Genomic DNA, 16,675 nt, shown 5'->3' with positions numbered 1-16,675 from the left:
AGGCCTTAAGTAGCAGGATAGATGAAAGTACTAAAAAGGTGAAGAAGTGGCGAATAAGTACACAGGAAATATGGCTTTCGCTCTTCAGGCTAAAAGACAGATGGTCACTGCCTTACTGACAGTCCTCTTGGCAGAGCTGGGGGTCTGTCTCTGCCCCACTACTGGAGGTCTTTGGGAACGCCATCCCTGGGGAGCGTGCAAGGGCAAGGGAGGACTGCTCAGGACCCCGATCTGGTCCTCAACACCTGCCAGCAGCCACAGAGCCTGTTGAAAGGGTCAGCAGAATAACCTCTTGGTCTCCTGGAGAAAACACCTCTGGGGAGCCTGGCCCATGGGCTGTGCTTACGGAAACACCCCAGGCTGAGCCGCTGCTTCCCAGAAGATAACACCAAGAGGCAGGAGCAAGCCCTGACCCTCTGCAGATCTGTGAGTCAGCAGTAAAGCTTTTTACCTGTTGCAGGGCATGCACAGACCATCCTGTATCTCCTCTACCCCTGCGTTGTCCTCTTTGCACAGTGGTACCCAGGTGGTATCTCCGGTTGCCTCGTACCACATGGTGCCGAATGCCTGCGGAGGGAGAAGAAAACTCATTGCCTTGACGCTGCACACATCGTGAGCTGCTGGTTTGGTTTGGATGTCTGTAGTGTGGACCTGCACTTCACGGGGGGGATTAAACCCTCCCTGTGAGACTCGGGTCTTGGTGTTACTCCAGGAGCTGTGGTACCCCTACGAGGTGGGCTGATCTCAGTTTGAGTGTTTTCTTGAGCTATAGAAACAAGGTAAGCTTTGACTGACTCTCTTCTCTAACAGTCTGAGTTTGGCTAAAGGAAACTTTTGACGCTTCGTGTGCTGCTGGGAGTATAAAAATGGGATTTGGGTTAAGCAACCAGCTAGGTGAGCTTCCCTCTTGGAATGAAGTTATGCTTGGGCAATCAGATTATGCCTAAGATAGGCTGAAAACAGCAGAAAGTGAGGTTTTGCAAGTTTCCAGAGTTTTGCTTTATCCTTCTGCTTTTTGGTAAAGTTGTGAGGTAGAGGGCAAGAGGAACCGAGTATGTTTGACACAGACCAGCTGCTGTGGTTCTGTGTGAAAATATATAGGCATGTGATGGGCCAGAGAGATAAAGGAGCACAACCTGGGAGATTAACCCGCTGCCGAGCTGTTGTGCCAAGTTGGCAGGTCAATTTAGTATGGATTTTATATTGGACTTGAAAAACAGAGCTATCTAGCAAAATTTGCCTGCTGGGCTGGTGTGTTTCCATATATGAAATGCTTGCTGTACAAGGCTTAACGCTGAGCAGGCTGCTGATGTGAGGCTTGATTAGTCGTAGCATGAAGGCATAATGTGATTCTTGTGGTTTTACTGACCCCGCTCAACCTCGTTAGAGCCACTTCTGTGAATGACCCTTTTCCCAGGGGTGAAATCTGCTGTCTCTTTAGGCTTATTCCCTGTCAATAACTAGCATCGGGTTTTGAAAGACACCTCTCTGGGGCTGGAGTCACTGGTGTAGAGGGTGAGGAGCGCTGCCCTGGCAGGAAAGAGCTGTGCGATGGGGCTGGCCCTTCTCTGGCCGGGTGAGCTGGCGCTGGCATGGAGCGGAGAGGTCTGAGCGAGCTCATCTAGAGTCAAAGGGCAATTGCAGCAGCTTCCTGGACATTTCACAGAAGAGCTGCAATTTTCATTTTTGCCTTAACATGCTTAACAGGAAGGCTGAGCTTAGTTTCTTTCTGGAAACTCGCTTGCTCTTTTTCCCCTTTTTTTCAAGCTAAAATTCAATTTCTGCCATGCTCAGCCTGTCTCAGGCATGGTTAGGGGGAAGGCTGTCTTTTGGCTGGACTGGAGGCCCAGGATTTGGAGTGAAGGGTTTAAGAGGAACTTGAGCGCCTGATTCTGGAAGTGAGGTGCCGCTTGCACTCAATTTTTGTCAGTTGTGGAATGTGCATGTCATTTGCCAAATGTGTCAACCAGGAAAAACAGGCTCTGCTATTACATGCCTGCTCTGGAGCTCCCAGGCTTTGGTATATTTGCTTTAGCCCATGCATCCCTGCTACCAGCGGCTGCTCTTCCCATCAGACAGCTGAGCTGGGTAGCAAGAGATCCATGCACCTCCAGAGAGAGGCAAGTGTCTGCTGGTGGCTGGCAAGATGCTGCATTAGCACTAATTACATGCAGGTTTGCACTCATGAGGCTTGCCTAGACCTGCCCTCGATGCTGGCCGATATGCTAACGGGATAACTGCATTTGTGGCATCATGCTGTTGAAACTCTGCAGTTCTTTGGTAGACCGCAAGTCTAGCCTGGGGGAGGAGAAAGCAGACCCTACGCTCGCCTCATGCAGCTGAGCAGCTGTGAAGTCCTTGCAGCAAGCCCGCAGCTCCTCTTGAATCCCCAGAGACCGAGTGCCTGCGAGGTTGCAGCCAGGGTCTCGCCTCTGCAGAAGGGAGAGCACACTGCACGCAAAACAGAGAGGAAACTGCAGAAATTAATGGGGAAGAAAAAATAAAAGTGAGAGGACACAAGGCTGGCCACATTTGCTCCATGATGCCCCTCATGCGTCCTTGTTTCTACCTTCTCCTCGCCACCTCTTTGCTCACCCTGAGCTCCCACCACAGGAGACGTTTGGTCTTCGCCTACGCTGTGTCGCCCGTCCCTGTCTCTAACCCATGTCACAGCTTTATTAGCTGTCTTCACCTTTTCATTTCCTTCTCTGAGCAGTTTCTTCGCATGGCTTTGTCCCCCAGGCCCTTCTTTGCTTGCTCTTTGAAGCTCGCAAAGGCCAGCGTGGCTTTCCTTGTGGCTGCAAATGGCTCGGTGCTTGCAGAGCTCAGGTGCTCGCTGGCTGCATCTCAGAGAAAGCTTCCTCCCACTGGATACGAGTAGCCTTGTATTTTAAAGACTTCAAGTGGCTCACTGGTCCTCTCAACGGCCTTGCTGCTCATCATAATTCATTCTTCCACGTTTCAATCCACCCCAGCCCCATGTGGCTGAATATCATCCTTTGAGACTGCTGCTGAATGGGTGGGGAACCTGGTGACAAAGGACATGACCAAGGCACCCAATGCCTTCTTCACCTTAGTTTTTACCAGTAAGACTGGCCTTCAGCAATCCAAGGGCCTGGAGAAAGTCCACAGCAAGGAGGACTCCCTCGGCAGGAGACGATCAGCTTAGGCAGCACTTAAGCAAACTGGACGTGCCAGTGGGCCCTGAGAGGATGCACCCATAAGTCCTGAGAGAGCTGGCTGACAGCACTGTGAGACCGCTCTTGATAATCTTTGAAAGGTTGTGGCAACTGGAAGAGGTTTCTGAAGACTGGAGGAGAGCTCTTATCCTCAGAAAGGGGCAAGAAGGAAGACCCAGGGAACTACAGGGCAGTCAGCTGCATCTCAGTCCCTGGGCAGGTGATGGAGCAGCTAATCCTGGGAACCATTTCCCAGCACACGAAGGACTAGAAGGTGATCAGGAGTCAGCATGGATTTATGAGAAATCCTGCTTAACCAACCTGAGAGCCTTCTGCACTGAGGTGACTGGCTTGGTGGACGAGGGGAGAGCAGTGGGTGTTGTCTACCTTGACTTTAGTAAGGTTTTTGATACCATCTCCCATAGCATCCTCATAGAGAAGCTGACAAAGTATGAGCGAGATAAGTGGATTTATCAGTTCCATGGGTTGAAAACTGGCTGACCAACTGGACCCAGACACGGTCCTGGGCAACCTGCTCTAGGTGACCCAGCGTGAACAGGGGCTTGGACTAGTTCATCTCCAGAGGTACCTGCCAACCTCAGCTCTTCTGTCGTTCTGGGATCTGACCACACTATTTGTTTAGAGGGAAAAAGTGTCACAGTTGTCCTTTGTACAGGGGTTGCTCAGAGCCTACGGGATGCATATCATGGCTACCTGAGCTGATTTAAAGTGACGAACGTGGCACAGTCGAGATTACAGTTGTCTGCCAAGGCTTCAAGCTGTGCCTCTTTGCACGTGAGCAGGCTGGAAGAGCTCGCTGTCCCCTGGTTTCCCAGAGCTGGGTCTCCAGATGACACCTTCTTCACTGGGACTGATCAGGTGAACCAGACTCCTTTTTGCTGATTGCTTTTTTCCTCTCATTTAATCCCAGGTGGGGAATTTCAGGACCCCCCCATACACAAAGTTCTGCACAGACATCTCCGCTGACCACCCACATGAATATAGGTGATGGCCAGGAGCACACTGGCCGCAGCAAAGCCCTCTCCTTGCCCAGACTGCCTCAGCACGCTACTGTCCAGATCAGTAGTTTTGTGGGCAGGACTCATGAGTCTTTCCCCCTTGTCCTTTACTGTAGGGGGGGTGGCAGTTTGTCTCCTCCAGCCTGGGGACCGCAGAAGGGGGTGAGCAGCCATCAGCTGCTTCGTGCATGTGCTTGCTGCATCCCTGGCTTGGTCCTGCTGGGGGTAGAGGCGTCACTGACCGCTGTCTGCAACAGGGACGCCGAGGTTGATCACAAAATGCAATTTACTTGTTCATCCACATACTTCTGATTTTTAGCAGAGACTGACGATTGTCCCTTCATGACTTTGGGGTTGCAGCAGCGTGGGAGTGAGAAGAGAGAAGGACATGGGGTTGTGCTTTCAGACAGCCTGTGGCATGAGTTTCGTGTCTGCTGATGGTTGCCTGCTCTTCTTTTCTCTCTCCAACCACAATAAGCTGCACTGGCCTGAAGCGGCAGGTGTGCAAACTCTTCCTCGCAGCCAATATTTACAGGTTTGTGCTGCTGTATTTGCTGTTTGGTCTCTCCCAGCCCCTCAAAAGATGCAGGGTGCAATGCAAGTGCCAGAAAAGCTTTTAAAATACTTGTGAAAGGAGTAAAGTGCTAGCAGAAACCTGCCTCGGTTTTTCATTTAGTTTATCTAAGACTAAGCAGAGAATATGTTTTTGAAGTTTCCTTCCAGCAACCTGGAAGGATTAATGTGGCCAGAGTGGCCTGACTGACAAAAATTACTCTGTGGAGTTAAATGAAGAGGTGGATACGGATGATGGGGACGTGGTGGAAGCGGTGAGTGGGCAACACTCATCTATGGCAGCTCATCCTTCCTGCAAGCAAATGAAATATCTGCCTGGAGAGCAAAAGCCTTCATGCTTCAGTGTCTTTCTGAAGACGCCTTCAGGTGAATGATCACCCCAAATGTTGCTGTTGCACGTTGATGCATCCATTGTAGCTGCCAAGGGCTACCCAAGAAACATGCTGCTCCGGGGAGGGAATGTCCCTGGGGAAAGGACAGAGTTGTTACTCCTTTTCACAAATTGCATTTTCCTGCTTGTGTCTCGCACCCGTGCCTTTGCACAGCTTTCAGTTGCTTTTAGCTTCTCAGACATCCCAAGCTTGCGTAAGCTGCATGCAGAATGCAGCAGCCCTTTGCTGCAATGACAAGGCGCCAACGGACGTGTGATACGACCCCGCAAATACCCGGCCCTGCGTTGAGGAACCAAGTGGATGGGAACAGAGAACCTGCGCTCTGCTGGGCATGGGGAGAAAGAGAAGTTAAATTAAAAATGAAAATGCACAGTTGGCCACAAAACAATGTGGAAGGCAGAATCTGAGTGAGAGCAGCCTCTCCCTTAACACACACACACACAAAAAAAAAAAAAAAAACCAACGCAAAAAGTCTTGCTTGGCACACAGTTTGTACTGAGCTAGTTGTGAGCTCCACTTGTCTTAAAGGTCATTGTCCTTCCTGTCCAAAAACGTCTGTCTGGCCCGCTGGGGCTGAGCAACCTGGCCAGGGTAGAGGAAACTACTGAAATCGGCAGATGTGACAGATTACAGCGTGAGGAGCATCAAAACTCAGAGCTGGTGTGCAAGGTGCAGCTGGGTTTCACAGTGGCCGAGGTGAAGGAAATGAGAAACAATTGAACTTCTCAGATAACCATGGGGAGCACTGGGAACCTCTTGGGGAGCAGACTTGCAAGGCCAATATTGCCTAGGTAAAACCAAATTGGCAATACCAGCTAAAGCTCAGATTGTCTAGGTAATGGTGTCAGGAATACTAGATTTGCGGATGGATGTAGCAAAATGAGGACCAATGAGGAAAAGTAATTACAGGCAGATTTATTTAGAAGGAGACAGGCAGAGAAAGAAAGGGTCAAGAAATAGGAAAAGGGATGGCAAGGTCAGCATCGGGCTGACCATGGCATACAGGTCAGACGTGCTTTGGCAGGCGGGAGGTGCAGGCTGGGTGCTTTCCCTGGCTGGCAGGGGACACACAGATGGGGCTGATGGGGCTGATGGAGCTGATGGGTATAACTGTGCTGGGCCTCTGGATCCAATGACGCCTACATCCACCCACCTTTTCCTAATGCTTTACACACAGCTGTCCTGTCCCAGCATCCATCTCGCTCGGGGTTTGGTGGTCCATGGGAGTCCGATGGGGCCAGCCGCGCTCGGCAGGGCAGGAAAGCTTTCCCCAATACTCTGGGGCAGAGCTCAAACCTTCCCAAGTCTCTCATCCCTCTCTTCTTCAGGCTAGAGCATGAAACTTGGTCTCCAGGTGGTCCTCTGATCCCAGGAGTGTCTCTCCCTTAAACTGAAATTCCCTTTCCAGAAAGCTTGTGGGACATGGATGATCCCAGTCCACATCTGCCTTGGCGGAGGAAAAATCTACTTGCAGTGGGACAAGTGTTTCAGAGCCTGCCTGAGCCTCTGGCCACCACTAGAAGCGGGCTGGAGGATGAGTTCAACCTCTGCTCTGCTCAGGGAGCTGGGGTCCTCTCCCAAGAACAGGATGGAAGATGACTGAGCTGTAAGAAAGGGACCACGGATTTTCTGTCCTCAGGTCTTGAAAATGAACTGGGACATCACCTGTAGTTGATACTGCTGCAAGAATTGAAATAGGAAACCTCTCCTAGAAGCAGAGTTTGGCACGGCTTATTGTCTCTGCTCTGCCCTTTCTCAAAGCATGGCGTTTCTTGCAAGAAGAAATTCTTCCGCACATTCCAGACCTTCCAGATCAAATGCTGCCCCTTCAGCATTTCCCCCGCCAGCTCCGGCAGAAAGATCATCTGCCAGCTGCGGTGCGAGGAGCGATCAGGTAGCTCTGCCTTCCCGCGCTGCTCGCTTGCAGTGCCGGGGATCTGCCGGCATCGGAGAGCACGGGGACGAGAGCCGGGAGCTGCCGCCTGCCACCGGGAAGGGTCCCCCGGCAGAGAGGCAGGAGAGGAGGCAGCAAGGAAGGAGAGGAGCAATCGGCAGGAAAACAGCGAGACTGGAACCAGTCTGGGCTGGGAGTATCTGCGGCAGTGCCCTCGTGAGCACTGAGTCCGGAATCCCGTCCTGAAGGCGGCGAAAACTCCTCGCACGGTACAGCCTGACCTGTTATTCTGGTTACAGTGTGGACTTTGAAGGGGCTATTTTAAAAGTGTGGCAATTTTTGATCCATTTTTCCTTGACAGATGCTGATGTGCCGTCCTGTGGAGCTGCTGGGGACCAGCTGGGTGCTCCTTGCAGGTAAATCATCCCCAGGCTGGGCCAGGTACCAATGCCACCCAGTGGGCTCCGGGCCAGATCCTCGCCTGTTGCAAACCCGCAGAGAGCCTGAGGCTTCAGCGGAGCATTTGTGCATGGGGATCTCTGGTCCATATAGGTTAGACTTTTTAGATGGGGCAAAATGCTTAACCTGAAAGGGAAGGGTGTCTCTGCTTTGCTGTCCAAAGACAGAGGAGGTAGAAACAGCTCAAGAGCTAGGCACAGTGCCAAGACTAAAAGTCTACTGCAGATAGATTTATACTGGGACTGATATATGTAATAACACAATTTGTTGCAGTTATACTCATGTGAGCAATCTCACAGTCTTCCTTATATATGCACTGGCTGCCTTGAAGCACCAACGTGCGAAGATTTTCAGGGTGAGCATCTAAAATGGAACAGAAACCCATTACAATATACACAGATTTTCAGATGCCGTGGTGTTTGAGTGTCTATAGGATGAACTTTGGATATTGCAGTTGTAAAAGATGCCTGTGATGAAGTATTTTCTCCTATCTACTGCTAGTGGTACCGCATGTTCTGTATAAATAGTGCTTTCCTAGAGCAGGGGAATTTTCAGTCATAAGATTGCTTTTTCTCCCTGCACATCTTACAGTTTCGGGAGCATGCAGGCACAAAAATAAAAACTGATAGCTGTTTCTCAAAGTTATGAGAGTGAGAAATGAAAACCATCAGATGAGCTTGATTTACTTGGATGGTTACGCCTATTTTCTTTCCCACCTGTGCTCCAAAACTACTAAGAGAGATCACCGGTCAAAGGACGGGTTTCAGGATTGTTTGCAGAGACGGCAGGCGGCAGTGTAAATGCACATGAACATCTGCTTATCGGGGCAGGAACCAAGTCACGGTGGAGAGAGAGAGAAGAGCAAACACAGCCTGTGCAGCTGGTGGGTCTGTGCCAGGAGCAGCCGGCCGCCCCAGGCACGCTCATCCCGCCTGCCCAGCATCCCTCCGCCTCGCCGCAGGCAGCCGGGTGCTTGGGGCCACCGACGCTGGAAACGTGTTTTCATGACATCTCTTTTTGTCGGGAAGCACGGCTGCGGTTGCTCGGTGGTGGGTGCCTGGGGACAGGCTGGGATTGCTGCCGCCGGTCCCCATCTCAGTGAGTTTCAGACCTGACGCTCCCATGCAAGGGCTAGACCGACAGTTTTGGCAAGGGGAAGAGGTCCTTCAGCAGAAATCCTGGTGCCTCCTTCAGAGCAGCCTCTTAGGAGTACTAGGATCACCACCGGCAACTAACGGGCCCTCTGCCTGGGTAGATAAATACCCTTTCTTTCATTTCCTCTGCCTAGGGCTGGCGCCTTCCTTTAAAACCATTAACCTCACCCTTTTTTTTTTTTTTTTAAAGAATCCACTTTACAAGATAGGACTGTAGTAGTGATTTCCGCCTGGCTTCCTAGAAAGCTCTTTTTTTGAGAGGCGGGGGGGAGGGAGCTGGGAGCTGTGACCTACCCACAGCAGCTCCTCTTGAAGTCCTCAAGTGCCTGTTAGAGCCCAAGTGATGAAAAGCCCAGAAATTGCCATGGGTTTTGGGCACACAACTGCGTCCCACTCTGGTGGGAGTATGTGGACACTTTCAGCCCCAAACAAGACCAGGAATTGGGAATGGGTCATGGAAATTAGGTCAGAATTGGGAACGCTTGTCTGGGAGTAAGCATCACTTGACCTTTGTGTTTGGGTGAAAAACATGTTCTCAGCCCTGCAGCCAAGTATCTCAAAACACCCTGTGCTATATTTAGGCACCTACATCCTCCCCTGCAATAAAGTCTCCCTGGCACAGGCCTGGCAGCACACGTGTGTCCTTGGCACAGGAGGTACCCAAGCCTGTCCCAAGCTATGCCGACTTGCTCCGTGTCCCCGGCTCATCTTCCCTTCCCCTGCCATCCAGGGCTGCTGGTGCCTTTGCAACAGGCTGCAGAAGGGAGAGAAAAAGCCGCCGCTGTGGGATCCTCGGTGCTGCTTCCTGGGCCGGATAACATCACGCACATCTACTCCACGCAGTGGGAATACCTCGATGGCACCAGCTCCCGCACCATCCTGCAGTACTACAGGGGGTCTCACGACCCAGCCATCCGCACGCCCTACGCAGGACGAGCCGTTTTCCATCCATCCGATGGTTCTCTCTTGCTGGAGGACGTCCAGGAAAGCGACAGTGGCATCTACAAAGTGACTGTCAACGCGGGAGACAGGGAGAGCCTGAAAATCCTGCTGGAAGTCCTCAGTAAGTGGTGGGCATGGGAGGGAGGAGCAGGGTGGTGGATACAAGCAGAGCAGTGGCATTGTTTGACTGTATATGGCCCACCAGCCAGCCAAAGGGATTTGGAGAAGGGGTTTGAGCTAAATCTAACGGGCCAATCATGACTTTGTTTGAACCTGCCATGCATGGAGGCATCACCAGGGAGACTTTGGGAAGAGGTTCCCAACCTGTCCCAGTGGAGAAGATCTGGTGGTGCTGCCCAAGGAGACTTTCTAGGGTGCCTGGCTGTGACAGAGGGCTGGGCTCCATCCTGGAAAGGCAATTTCCTCCCTTGTTTTCTACTCTCAGTACAGGGATGGAGGGACTGGTGGGACGCTGTGTATCCGCTGCCTCCCGCGGAGAGTACCTCCAGCACTTTTACGAGGGAGGCCAGGCAGAGCCAAAGGAGCTCAGCCCAGCAGGGTGGGCTTTATGGAAAAGCCACCAAAAAAATCTCCCCCTCAGACCCTGCTGACTGGTAGCCGGCTTGCAATTTGCCAGCACCAGCCACTGCTGCACAGATAAGAGCATGCTTTAAATAGAAGTTCCTCCTCGATATCGCTCTCAGCAATTCCCTTTAACTATTTGCTCTGGTGTTACCCTTTCTCTGCTGTAATAACGTCACTGCTATAATGCTACCACAGCCCTTCACCACCCATTTCTCCTTTCCACACATATAAAGCCAAATGGGATCTGCATCCTTTTCCTCTTTTTTCTCATTTCCTGACATATTTTAAAATGCTCTGTACTTACCCAAATGTAACAAAAACAATGACTTGGCTAGAAAAAAAAAAGCCCAAACGCAGAAAGCACAGCAGCTCTATGCAGCGCAGGACTTTCCAAGGGAAAGGCACATGCGATTGCACTGTTGCAGACTCAAGGATGCTGCGGTGAAAATTGCAGCCCAGATCCCCATCATGGATGCTCCAGGCCATGTCTGAGAGAAGTGCTGGTGTTTCTGTCCCCTTTCCAGAGCCCGTGTCTCGCCCTCAGCTCCGGAGCAGTTCTCTTGTGGCCCAGGCCACCGGCAAGGTGCTCTGTGATGTGGCAGAGGGCAGGGTGGATGCCATCACCTGGAAGAAGGATGGGCAGCCCCTTCCCCCGGACAGAGCTTTCTACCTCTCTGACAGCTTCAGCGTTTTGTACCTGAGGTCGGCAAAGAAGTCAGACTGCGGCTCCTACTCCTGCAATGCCAGCAATAGGATAAGCTGGCAGGAAACTTCCCTAAACATCACTGTTGCAGGTGATCACTGCTGGGGTTTTCACCTCCCACCGCTCTTCCTTCTCTCCACCCTTCCCTGGGGTTCCCTGGGTGGTTTCATCCCATCCCATCCCATCCCTCTGCCTCCATCCCCAAAGTCTGGCCGCCCTCTCGTGAGGTTGTGACCCACGTGCTGTTGACAGGAGCTCCCCATCATAGGATGATCAGCAGCAATTCCCGGTCTCTGATCCCACCAAGGCACAGTCCTTGGCAGGGTGGGTGGCGGGAGATTGGCTGTTCCCACTTGGAGAAGGTCCCAAGCAATGGCCCTTGGCCAAGGTGATGGTGAGCAGGGTATGGGCAGGGGGGTAGTGGATGGGAAGCCCACAGGCAGCATGCGTCCCAGGTTGGACATGTCATGGACCATAGCCTGCAGCAGAAAGCGCTGATTTGGCCACCAGCTGGCAAATAAATTGAATCTGTCCTGGTGATGGAGGAGCCCCATGACCCACCAGAGCCATCCATGCTGGTCCTGCTGGTGGCCTGACTCCTGGCTCCTCGGGGTTTTTTTCCCAGGTCTCTCACCTCCCTTGCAGGACGCGCTGAGGATTGCAGTGGTTGCTGTGGTCTTTGCTGCCGTCTCTGGATGGGGATTAGTTTTTCCTGTCTGCCAGTCTGAAAAGCTAAGAATAAGTGAGTTTGCAGTTGGAGGGCTGCCAAATGCTCATTTCCTTCGTCTGGTGGGGGACAGTGAGGAGCGTTGCTGTGAGAAGAGCTGGTAACCAGCTCCTTCCCCTTCCAGCTGCCTAAACATCTTGTCTTCACATCATCTGGAAGGTCTTTATAAGAGTAGAGAAAGTTCCCTTGGCAAATTTTTTTAATGGTGAAAACTGATTTTACTCTGTTTTCAAGCTAGGTTAGATCCCAGTACTTCCCAGACATTTTTGTTCTAGAGAGTTGAGGTGATTGACTGACACCTTTATAGAAAAAAAAGTGTTTCTCAGGAGCATTTTTTTTATTACAAGGCTCCATTTGTAAGAGAGTATGTTTAATAATACACTGTACCAGGGGGGCACAGAGCCCTTTCCAGCTGCCCACACTAAAGAGTGGGTCAAACCCACTGGGCCCTGGCCAGGGATACCCCACAGCATCCCGGGTGGGAACAGGCTGCATCCCACCCCAAGGAAGGGTTGGGGGCTGGCGCGGGACATCACGGGGGTTCACGGCAGTCACCCCATGCTGCTCTGGGTGTCTAGGAGGGGAGCTGTGGAGGTGGCTCAGTGCCTACACCTGCGGGCTGGTGTGCATCGCCTCCATCCTGGCTGGCACCGCCGGGATCCTCTGGATGCGAGAGGAAGGTAGGAGGTGGCTGCGGGGTGGTTTGGGGCGGGGGGTGGTGCTGTGCAGACCCCACTCCTTTCCCCTGTGCAGGGTGCAGCACGGAAAAGCAATCCTTGCTGTGCAAAAAAAAGCTGGGGTGAAGACCTCATGGGAGATGTAGAGTCTCATGGGGGTCAAAATGGAAAGCAGTGCCCCGGAGAGGAAGGGTCACGCAGCCAAACACGTGGGGATAGACCCAGCCGGAGTGACACGTGTCTTCCCCATGTGTGATCTCAGCTAGTCGTGCGGGCATGGACCAGCATATGGATTACACACCCATCTATACAATTACTATACTTATTCCCCTTTATCCAGAGCACCTTCCCAGAATTAATTGTAGAAGGGCAGTTAAAATGATCAAGGGATGGAGAGGCTGCTTGCAAGGACAGGTTGAAAAGGCTGGGAGTCGGGAGAGGGTGGAAAAGGAATATGATGGAGGGTTACAAAATGATGAAAGTGGTAGACAAATGCAAGAACTGGTACTCTACCTTGTCCTGTTTTCTTTCAGGACCTTCTATTGCGATCATACTGCCAGAGATCGCCCTTACATATGTGATGGTGGTAACCTTCCTGGTCTCTGCCACCGTGACCTTCCAGCCTACAAATCTCACCCAGCTGAAAAGTAAAACAGGTGAGCTGTTTTACCAAGGATGGCAGGGAGGGAGATAAAACTGGTCCACGGGGGTTTTATTTTGCCTAAAATCTCATCCTTAACTTTTTAAAATGAAAGCTTTATTTCTACTTCTGTGCTAACTCAGGCTGGTGGATTCCCCACCAGACCACAGGTGAGGGCAGACCCCCGTCCACGTCTCCTGGCACATATTAACATCACTTTGTCGTCTTTCCCTCTGCCAGCACAGCGCATGATGGGCTACGCTGCTCCTGGAGGAGTGGTTTCAGTGGTGTTGACGACCAGCTTCCTCATAAAGAACATCCACCATCGCCATGGTGAGAGGGGATGCTCCAGGGACCACCCCAAGGATGTGTTACAGTGAGGCTAAAACTTGTCCACGATATTTAATCCAGATATCCCTTCAACTCAGCCATTCAGATTTAGTCCTGCTCCAAAAAAGATCCAACAAATTGGGGTTTTCAGGGCAGTGAAATCTTTGCAAAAGCAGAACTAGTTTTTATTCCCCCCTCCCCACCCCTCCGCCTTTTTTCCTTCCTGTGTGTGTGCATGTTTTCACGGTGGCAATTTGCCTTTCTCCTTTCTCTGCTCCGGATGGCGTTTTATGCTGGCGCCTGGTTGGTCTGACCACAGAAGAAGGATGCACGGATTTCGTGGACGTGACCGCCCTCACAGTCAGCACGGCGGCTGTGTCGGCCCTCCCGCTCCTCACCATCTTCCTCTGCTGTAAGTATCCCCGCTCCTTCATTTCCCTGCCCCTCTGAGTGCCTTATATTTAGTGAGCTGGTTTCCCTCTGCCCCCAACATGATCAAGCAGCCATGTGAATTATTTAAAGACTATTTGTTTGGCCTTTCTGAAGACCCCAAGCCCTCTCCATTGACTGTCTCCCTTCCCTGGTGAGCCCCAGGCACCATCCCCCGAGTACAACATCCCGTACTGTGCGCTCGGTGCCTCTCATACACTTTCTTCTGATGCCTGGGAACAGATTTGTCCTTTCACAGATCACACGACTCAGGGGTGGCTGAAGGACCGTGACTCCAGTTGGGCGGACAAGGAGAGGTACATTCCCTATTGCCTTTCTCCGTGTAAATTCATACCATCTTGAAGGGAAAGGAGCGGGATATGGAAACTACTGTGTGCCCTGTTTTAAGTCCTAGACCCCAGGAAAGATGCAGTCCAGCACTGCCCTCCCAGCCCCTGATTTCACCCTGGGTTCAGTGGGTAGCTCTGGGGGAGGTCCCCATCCAGCAAAAAGCGTTTGAGTGCCTGCTCAAATCTCCCCACAAATCTCTCCCTCGTGGCCTCAGCCTGAAGCCCTTAAGCCTGAATTCCTCCTGGTTTCATCCCATCACTTTGGCTTCCAGCCATGCTGTGGATGCATTTGGGCTTAGCCAACCTGCGAGCCCTGCGGGAAAGCCCCCAGGGCATTGCAACCTCATGAGCCTCAGCCAGCTTCTCTTTGCCCTGGCCGAAACCATCCTGAGATACAGAGGAACGAGTATCGCAACCACAGCCATTTGTAGGGTCTTGATGGGTCTTTGGGCCATGCAAGGGTGGGCACGGAGAGAGGCCACCGCAGCCCTCGCCTCTGCCTGGCGCTCGGGGCAGGGCTGGATGGGCACACCAGAGCGCTGGCTCCAGCGATGCTCAGCACGTCCCACCTCCTCTTCCTTCCAGGTCCTTTGAAATGTCTCAGCCCAGCAGCAAGGATGCTGTTTCCACCTGTTAGAAGTCGGTTGGGGTGTTTCTCACTCGGCTGAGTCAACGTCATCTTTCTCCCAGGTTTAATGGGTTCATGGTTCTCGGTTTTAGTGAGTTTGAGCCTCTGCGATACCTCTAATAAACGGCAACGAAATGAACTCATTTCTGCCGTTTTTGGTTTTTTTAACACAGAATCGGGGGAGGCCAAATGCACATTTTTCCCTTTCTTTCTCTTGAAAACCAGGCCCTAAAGCAGAGAAGCGCCTTTAGGAGCAGTTGCAGGAGTCTCTCTCACTAGTTTATCACAAGAATGAAGCCGCACCTTTAGTTAAATGGATGTGGGTAACCAAACGCGCCCACCCCACCCTTTCCCACTGACATGCTTGACTTCTCGCTCCCCGGCGCAGATGATTTCAGGGCATGTTTGGGGAGGGGGGCTGTGGGTGTCAGGATCTCTCCCCCTGAATCCACAGGTCTATGTGCTGCCTGGACCCTTTAGTATGGGACAGCATGTCCAGGGGACCGCTGTCCCCCCCTGCGGCGAAGCTCGGGGGGGGCCAGTAGCTGACCTGAGCCTGCTCTTTAATCTGTTTGCTTAAATGTAAATCATTCTATCCAGGCCCTGACCCTGTGTCAGGGTGTGTCGATATCTCCTCCGCTCCCAGCTGCGTTTTCTGCCTACAAGGAGGGGCTGGGCTGTGGGGCCGTTTTGGGGTGGTGACGGGGAGGCCAGAATTTGGATGCTGCCTGCACGGAGGCAGTCCTGCCTGCACTTTAGGGCAGGGGCTGTCTCACTCCTTGTTTTTTCCTGCCTGAACAGGCAGTGTCACATCTGTGGCCCCCCCCACTTCCCCCTTCCCGCGTAGAGAAACAACAGCTCCTGGGCCTCTTGTATCAAGAAAATGGGGAAAAAATCCTGTTACCTTCAGCAGGAACCGTACTTTCTATGGACCCCTCGCCAAACGACCGGACTTAGGAGGAGCGTGCAACTGAATATCAGGAGTTAAGCAAAATGGATACAGAAGAAAAGTATACATTAAAATCAAAAGTGAGGGGTTAGACTCTGGGCGCCCTGTGGTTTTTACTCCCAGTTGAGCAACGATCTGTGGCTGGTTTTAGCCGTTGGAACAGAGGGAAGCCACGACTTGTAGCTTTATCTGGGGTTGTCTTCAGAGTCCAGCAAGTTTCAGGAACATCATACTGCAAGAGGCCACAGAGGTCGTTATGGCCTTTGGCATCAGCTAATTGCACAATGCAAATCGAGTGGTGGAGATGAAGTAACTCACAAACCTAGCAAGTATCTCAGGGAAAATGCCCTCATCCCATCAGGATGCCAATATGATACTCAGCTTCTTGCTGGTACCTGAGAGCAGCCTGCTCTGCTGTACCAGAGATCGCAGCTGTATTAGAGGTAGGAGTTAAGAATTCACCCAGTTCTATGGCTTTTTAAAGTCTCCTCTTCAGTCGTGTGTCGTCATCCCCCCCGCTATTCCTGCGAACGTAACTGAGCCCTGCAGTTCTGCGTGCTGGAAAACTCACGGCCAGCCCAAAGGGAAGCGAACACAGACAGACTGATGGTTACCACCATTTGTAAAGGGAATTTTCTCCCTCTTACAAGCACAATGTCTAGCTAATGGATGGAAAGGAGCTTCGCTGAGGGGCCATGGACCATGTTTATACATCTCTGAGCCTTATGTCCTGCTTTCCTGTTGCCCTAGTAGCAGCGAATATGAATTATTTATTGCTTTTGTGTCTGCTTAGCCCTTGTCAGCAGGGTCTCTGGCTTTTCTGTAATACCATTAAGGTTAAAAAAAAAGTGGCTGATTTAATCTAGCAGGCTAAACTAGACGTGCTGAGGATGCATGGTTGCTCAGGACCATGGCCAGATGGCTTGTGAATGCTGACAGGGACAGAGACTCCACAACCTCTCTGGGCAGCCTGTGCCAGCACTTGGTCACCCTCACAATAAGACAGTGTTTCCTTCTATTTGGACTGAATTTCGTTTTTAATGTG

At 51.8% G+C, this 16,675-nt stretch overlaps 1 protein-coding gene and 1 long non-coding RNA gene across 4 annotated transcripts; both read left to right on the top strand.

Annotated features, from left to right (window-relative positions):
* Nucleotides 1-303: 303 nt before the first annotated feature.
* LOC128153650 (uncharacterized) lies at nucleotides 304-6,911 on the top strand. Its single transcript, XR_008239046.1, has 3 exons — nucleotides 304-779; nucleotides 3,088-4,733; nucleotides 6,572-6,911. It is a non-coding gene; the product is annotated as an uncharacterized LOC128153650 (long non-coding RNA).
* A 129-nt stretch (nucleotides 6,912-7,040) lies between these two features.
* LOC128153678 (uncharacterized) lies at nucleotides 7,041-16,584 on the top strand. 3 transcript variants are annotated; one of them, XM_052813211.1, is made up of 11 exons: nucleotides 7,041-7,326; nucleotides 7,419-7,473; nucleotides 9,401-9,733; nucleotides 10,722-10,991; nucleotides 11,526-11,642; nucleotides 12,206-12,307; nucleotides 12,838-12,960; nucleotides 13,185-13,277; nucleotides 13,594-13,686; nucleotides 13,963-14,020; nucleotides 15,592-16,584. In XM_052813211.1, exons 2-11 carry the CDS (start codon nucleotides 7,419-7,421, stop codon nucleotides 15,653-15,655), a joined length of 1,308 nt encoding a protein of 435 aa, XP_052669171.1. In that variant the 5' UTR covers nucleotides 7,041-7,326; the 3' UTR covers nucleotides 15,656-16,584. The 3 variants fall into 3 exon arrangements, with proteins under 3 accessions (XP_052669171.1, XP_052669168.1, XP_052669169.1); XM_052813208.1 differs by lacking the exons at nucleotides 7,041-7,326; nucleotides 7,419-7,473 and adding an exon at nucleotides 8,294-8,614; XM_052813209.1 differs by lacking the exons at nucleotides 7,041-7,326; nucleotides 7,419-7,473; nucleotides 15,592-16,584 and adding exons at nucleotides 8,294-8,614; nucleotides 14,639-14,820.
* The last annotated feature ends 91 nt before the right edge of the window (nucleotides 16,585-16,675 follow it).

The sequence above is a fragment of the Harpia harpyja genome, chromosome 18 (assembly GCF_026419915.1).
Source record: "Harpia harpyja isolate bHarHar1 chromosome 18, bHarHar1 primary haplotype, whole genome shotgun sequence".
Taxonomy (NCBI): domain Eukaryota; kingdom Metazoa; phylum Chordata; class Aves; order Accipitriformes; family Accipitridae; genus Harpia; species Harpia harpyja.
Note: the sequence above shows the minus strand (reverse complement) of the source record. Positions and strands in the feature narration are given on the sequence as shown.

What these genes read in the sequence shown, in the direction of transcription:
- LOC128153678 (XM_052813208.1), top strand. Translation starts at nt 8,317, where the DNA reads ATGCACATGAACATCTGCTTATCGGGGCAGGAACCAAGTCACGGTGGA. An exon ending in CCTAAACATCACTGTTGCAG is followed by an intron (nt 10,992 to 11,525) that starts GTGATCACTGCT and finishes TTTTTTTCCCAG; the next exon opens with GTCTCTCACCTCCCTTGCAG. An exon ending in CCTCACCATCTTCCTCTGCT is followed by an intron (nt 13,687 to 13,962) that starts GTAAGTATCCCC and finishes GTCCTTTCACAG; the next exon opens with ATCACACGACTCAGGGGTGG.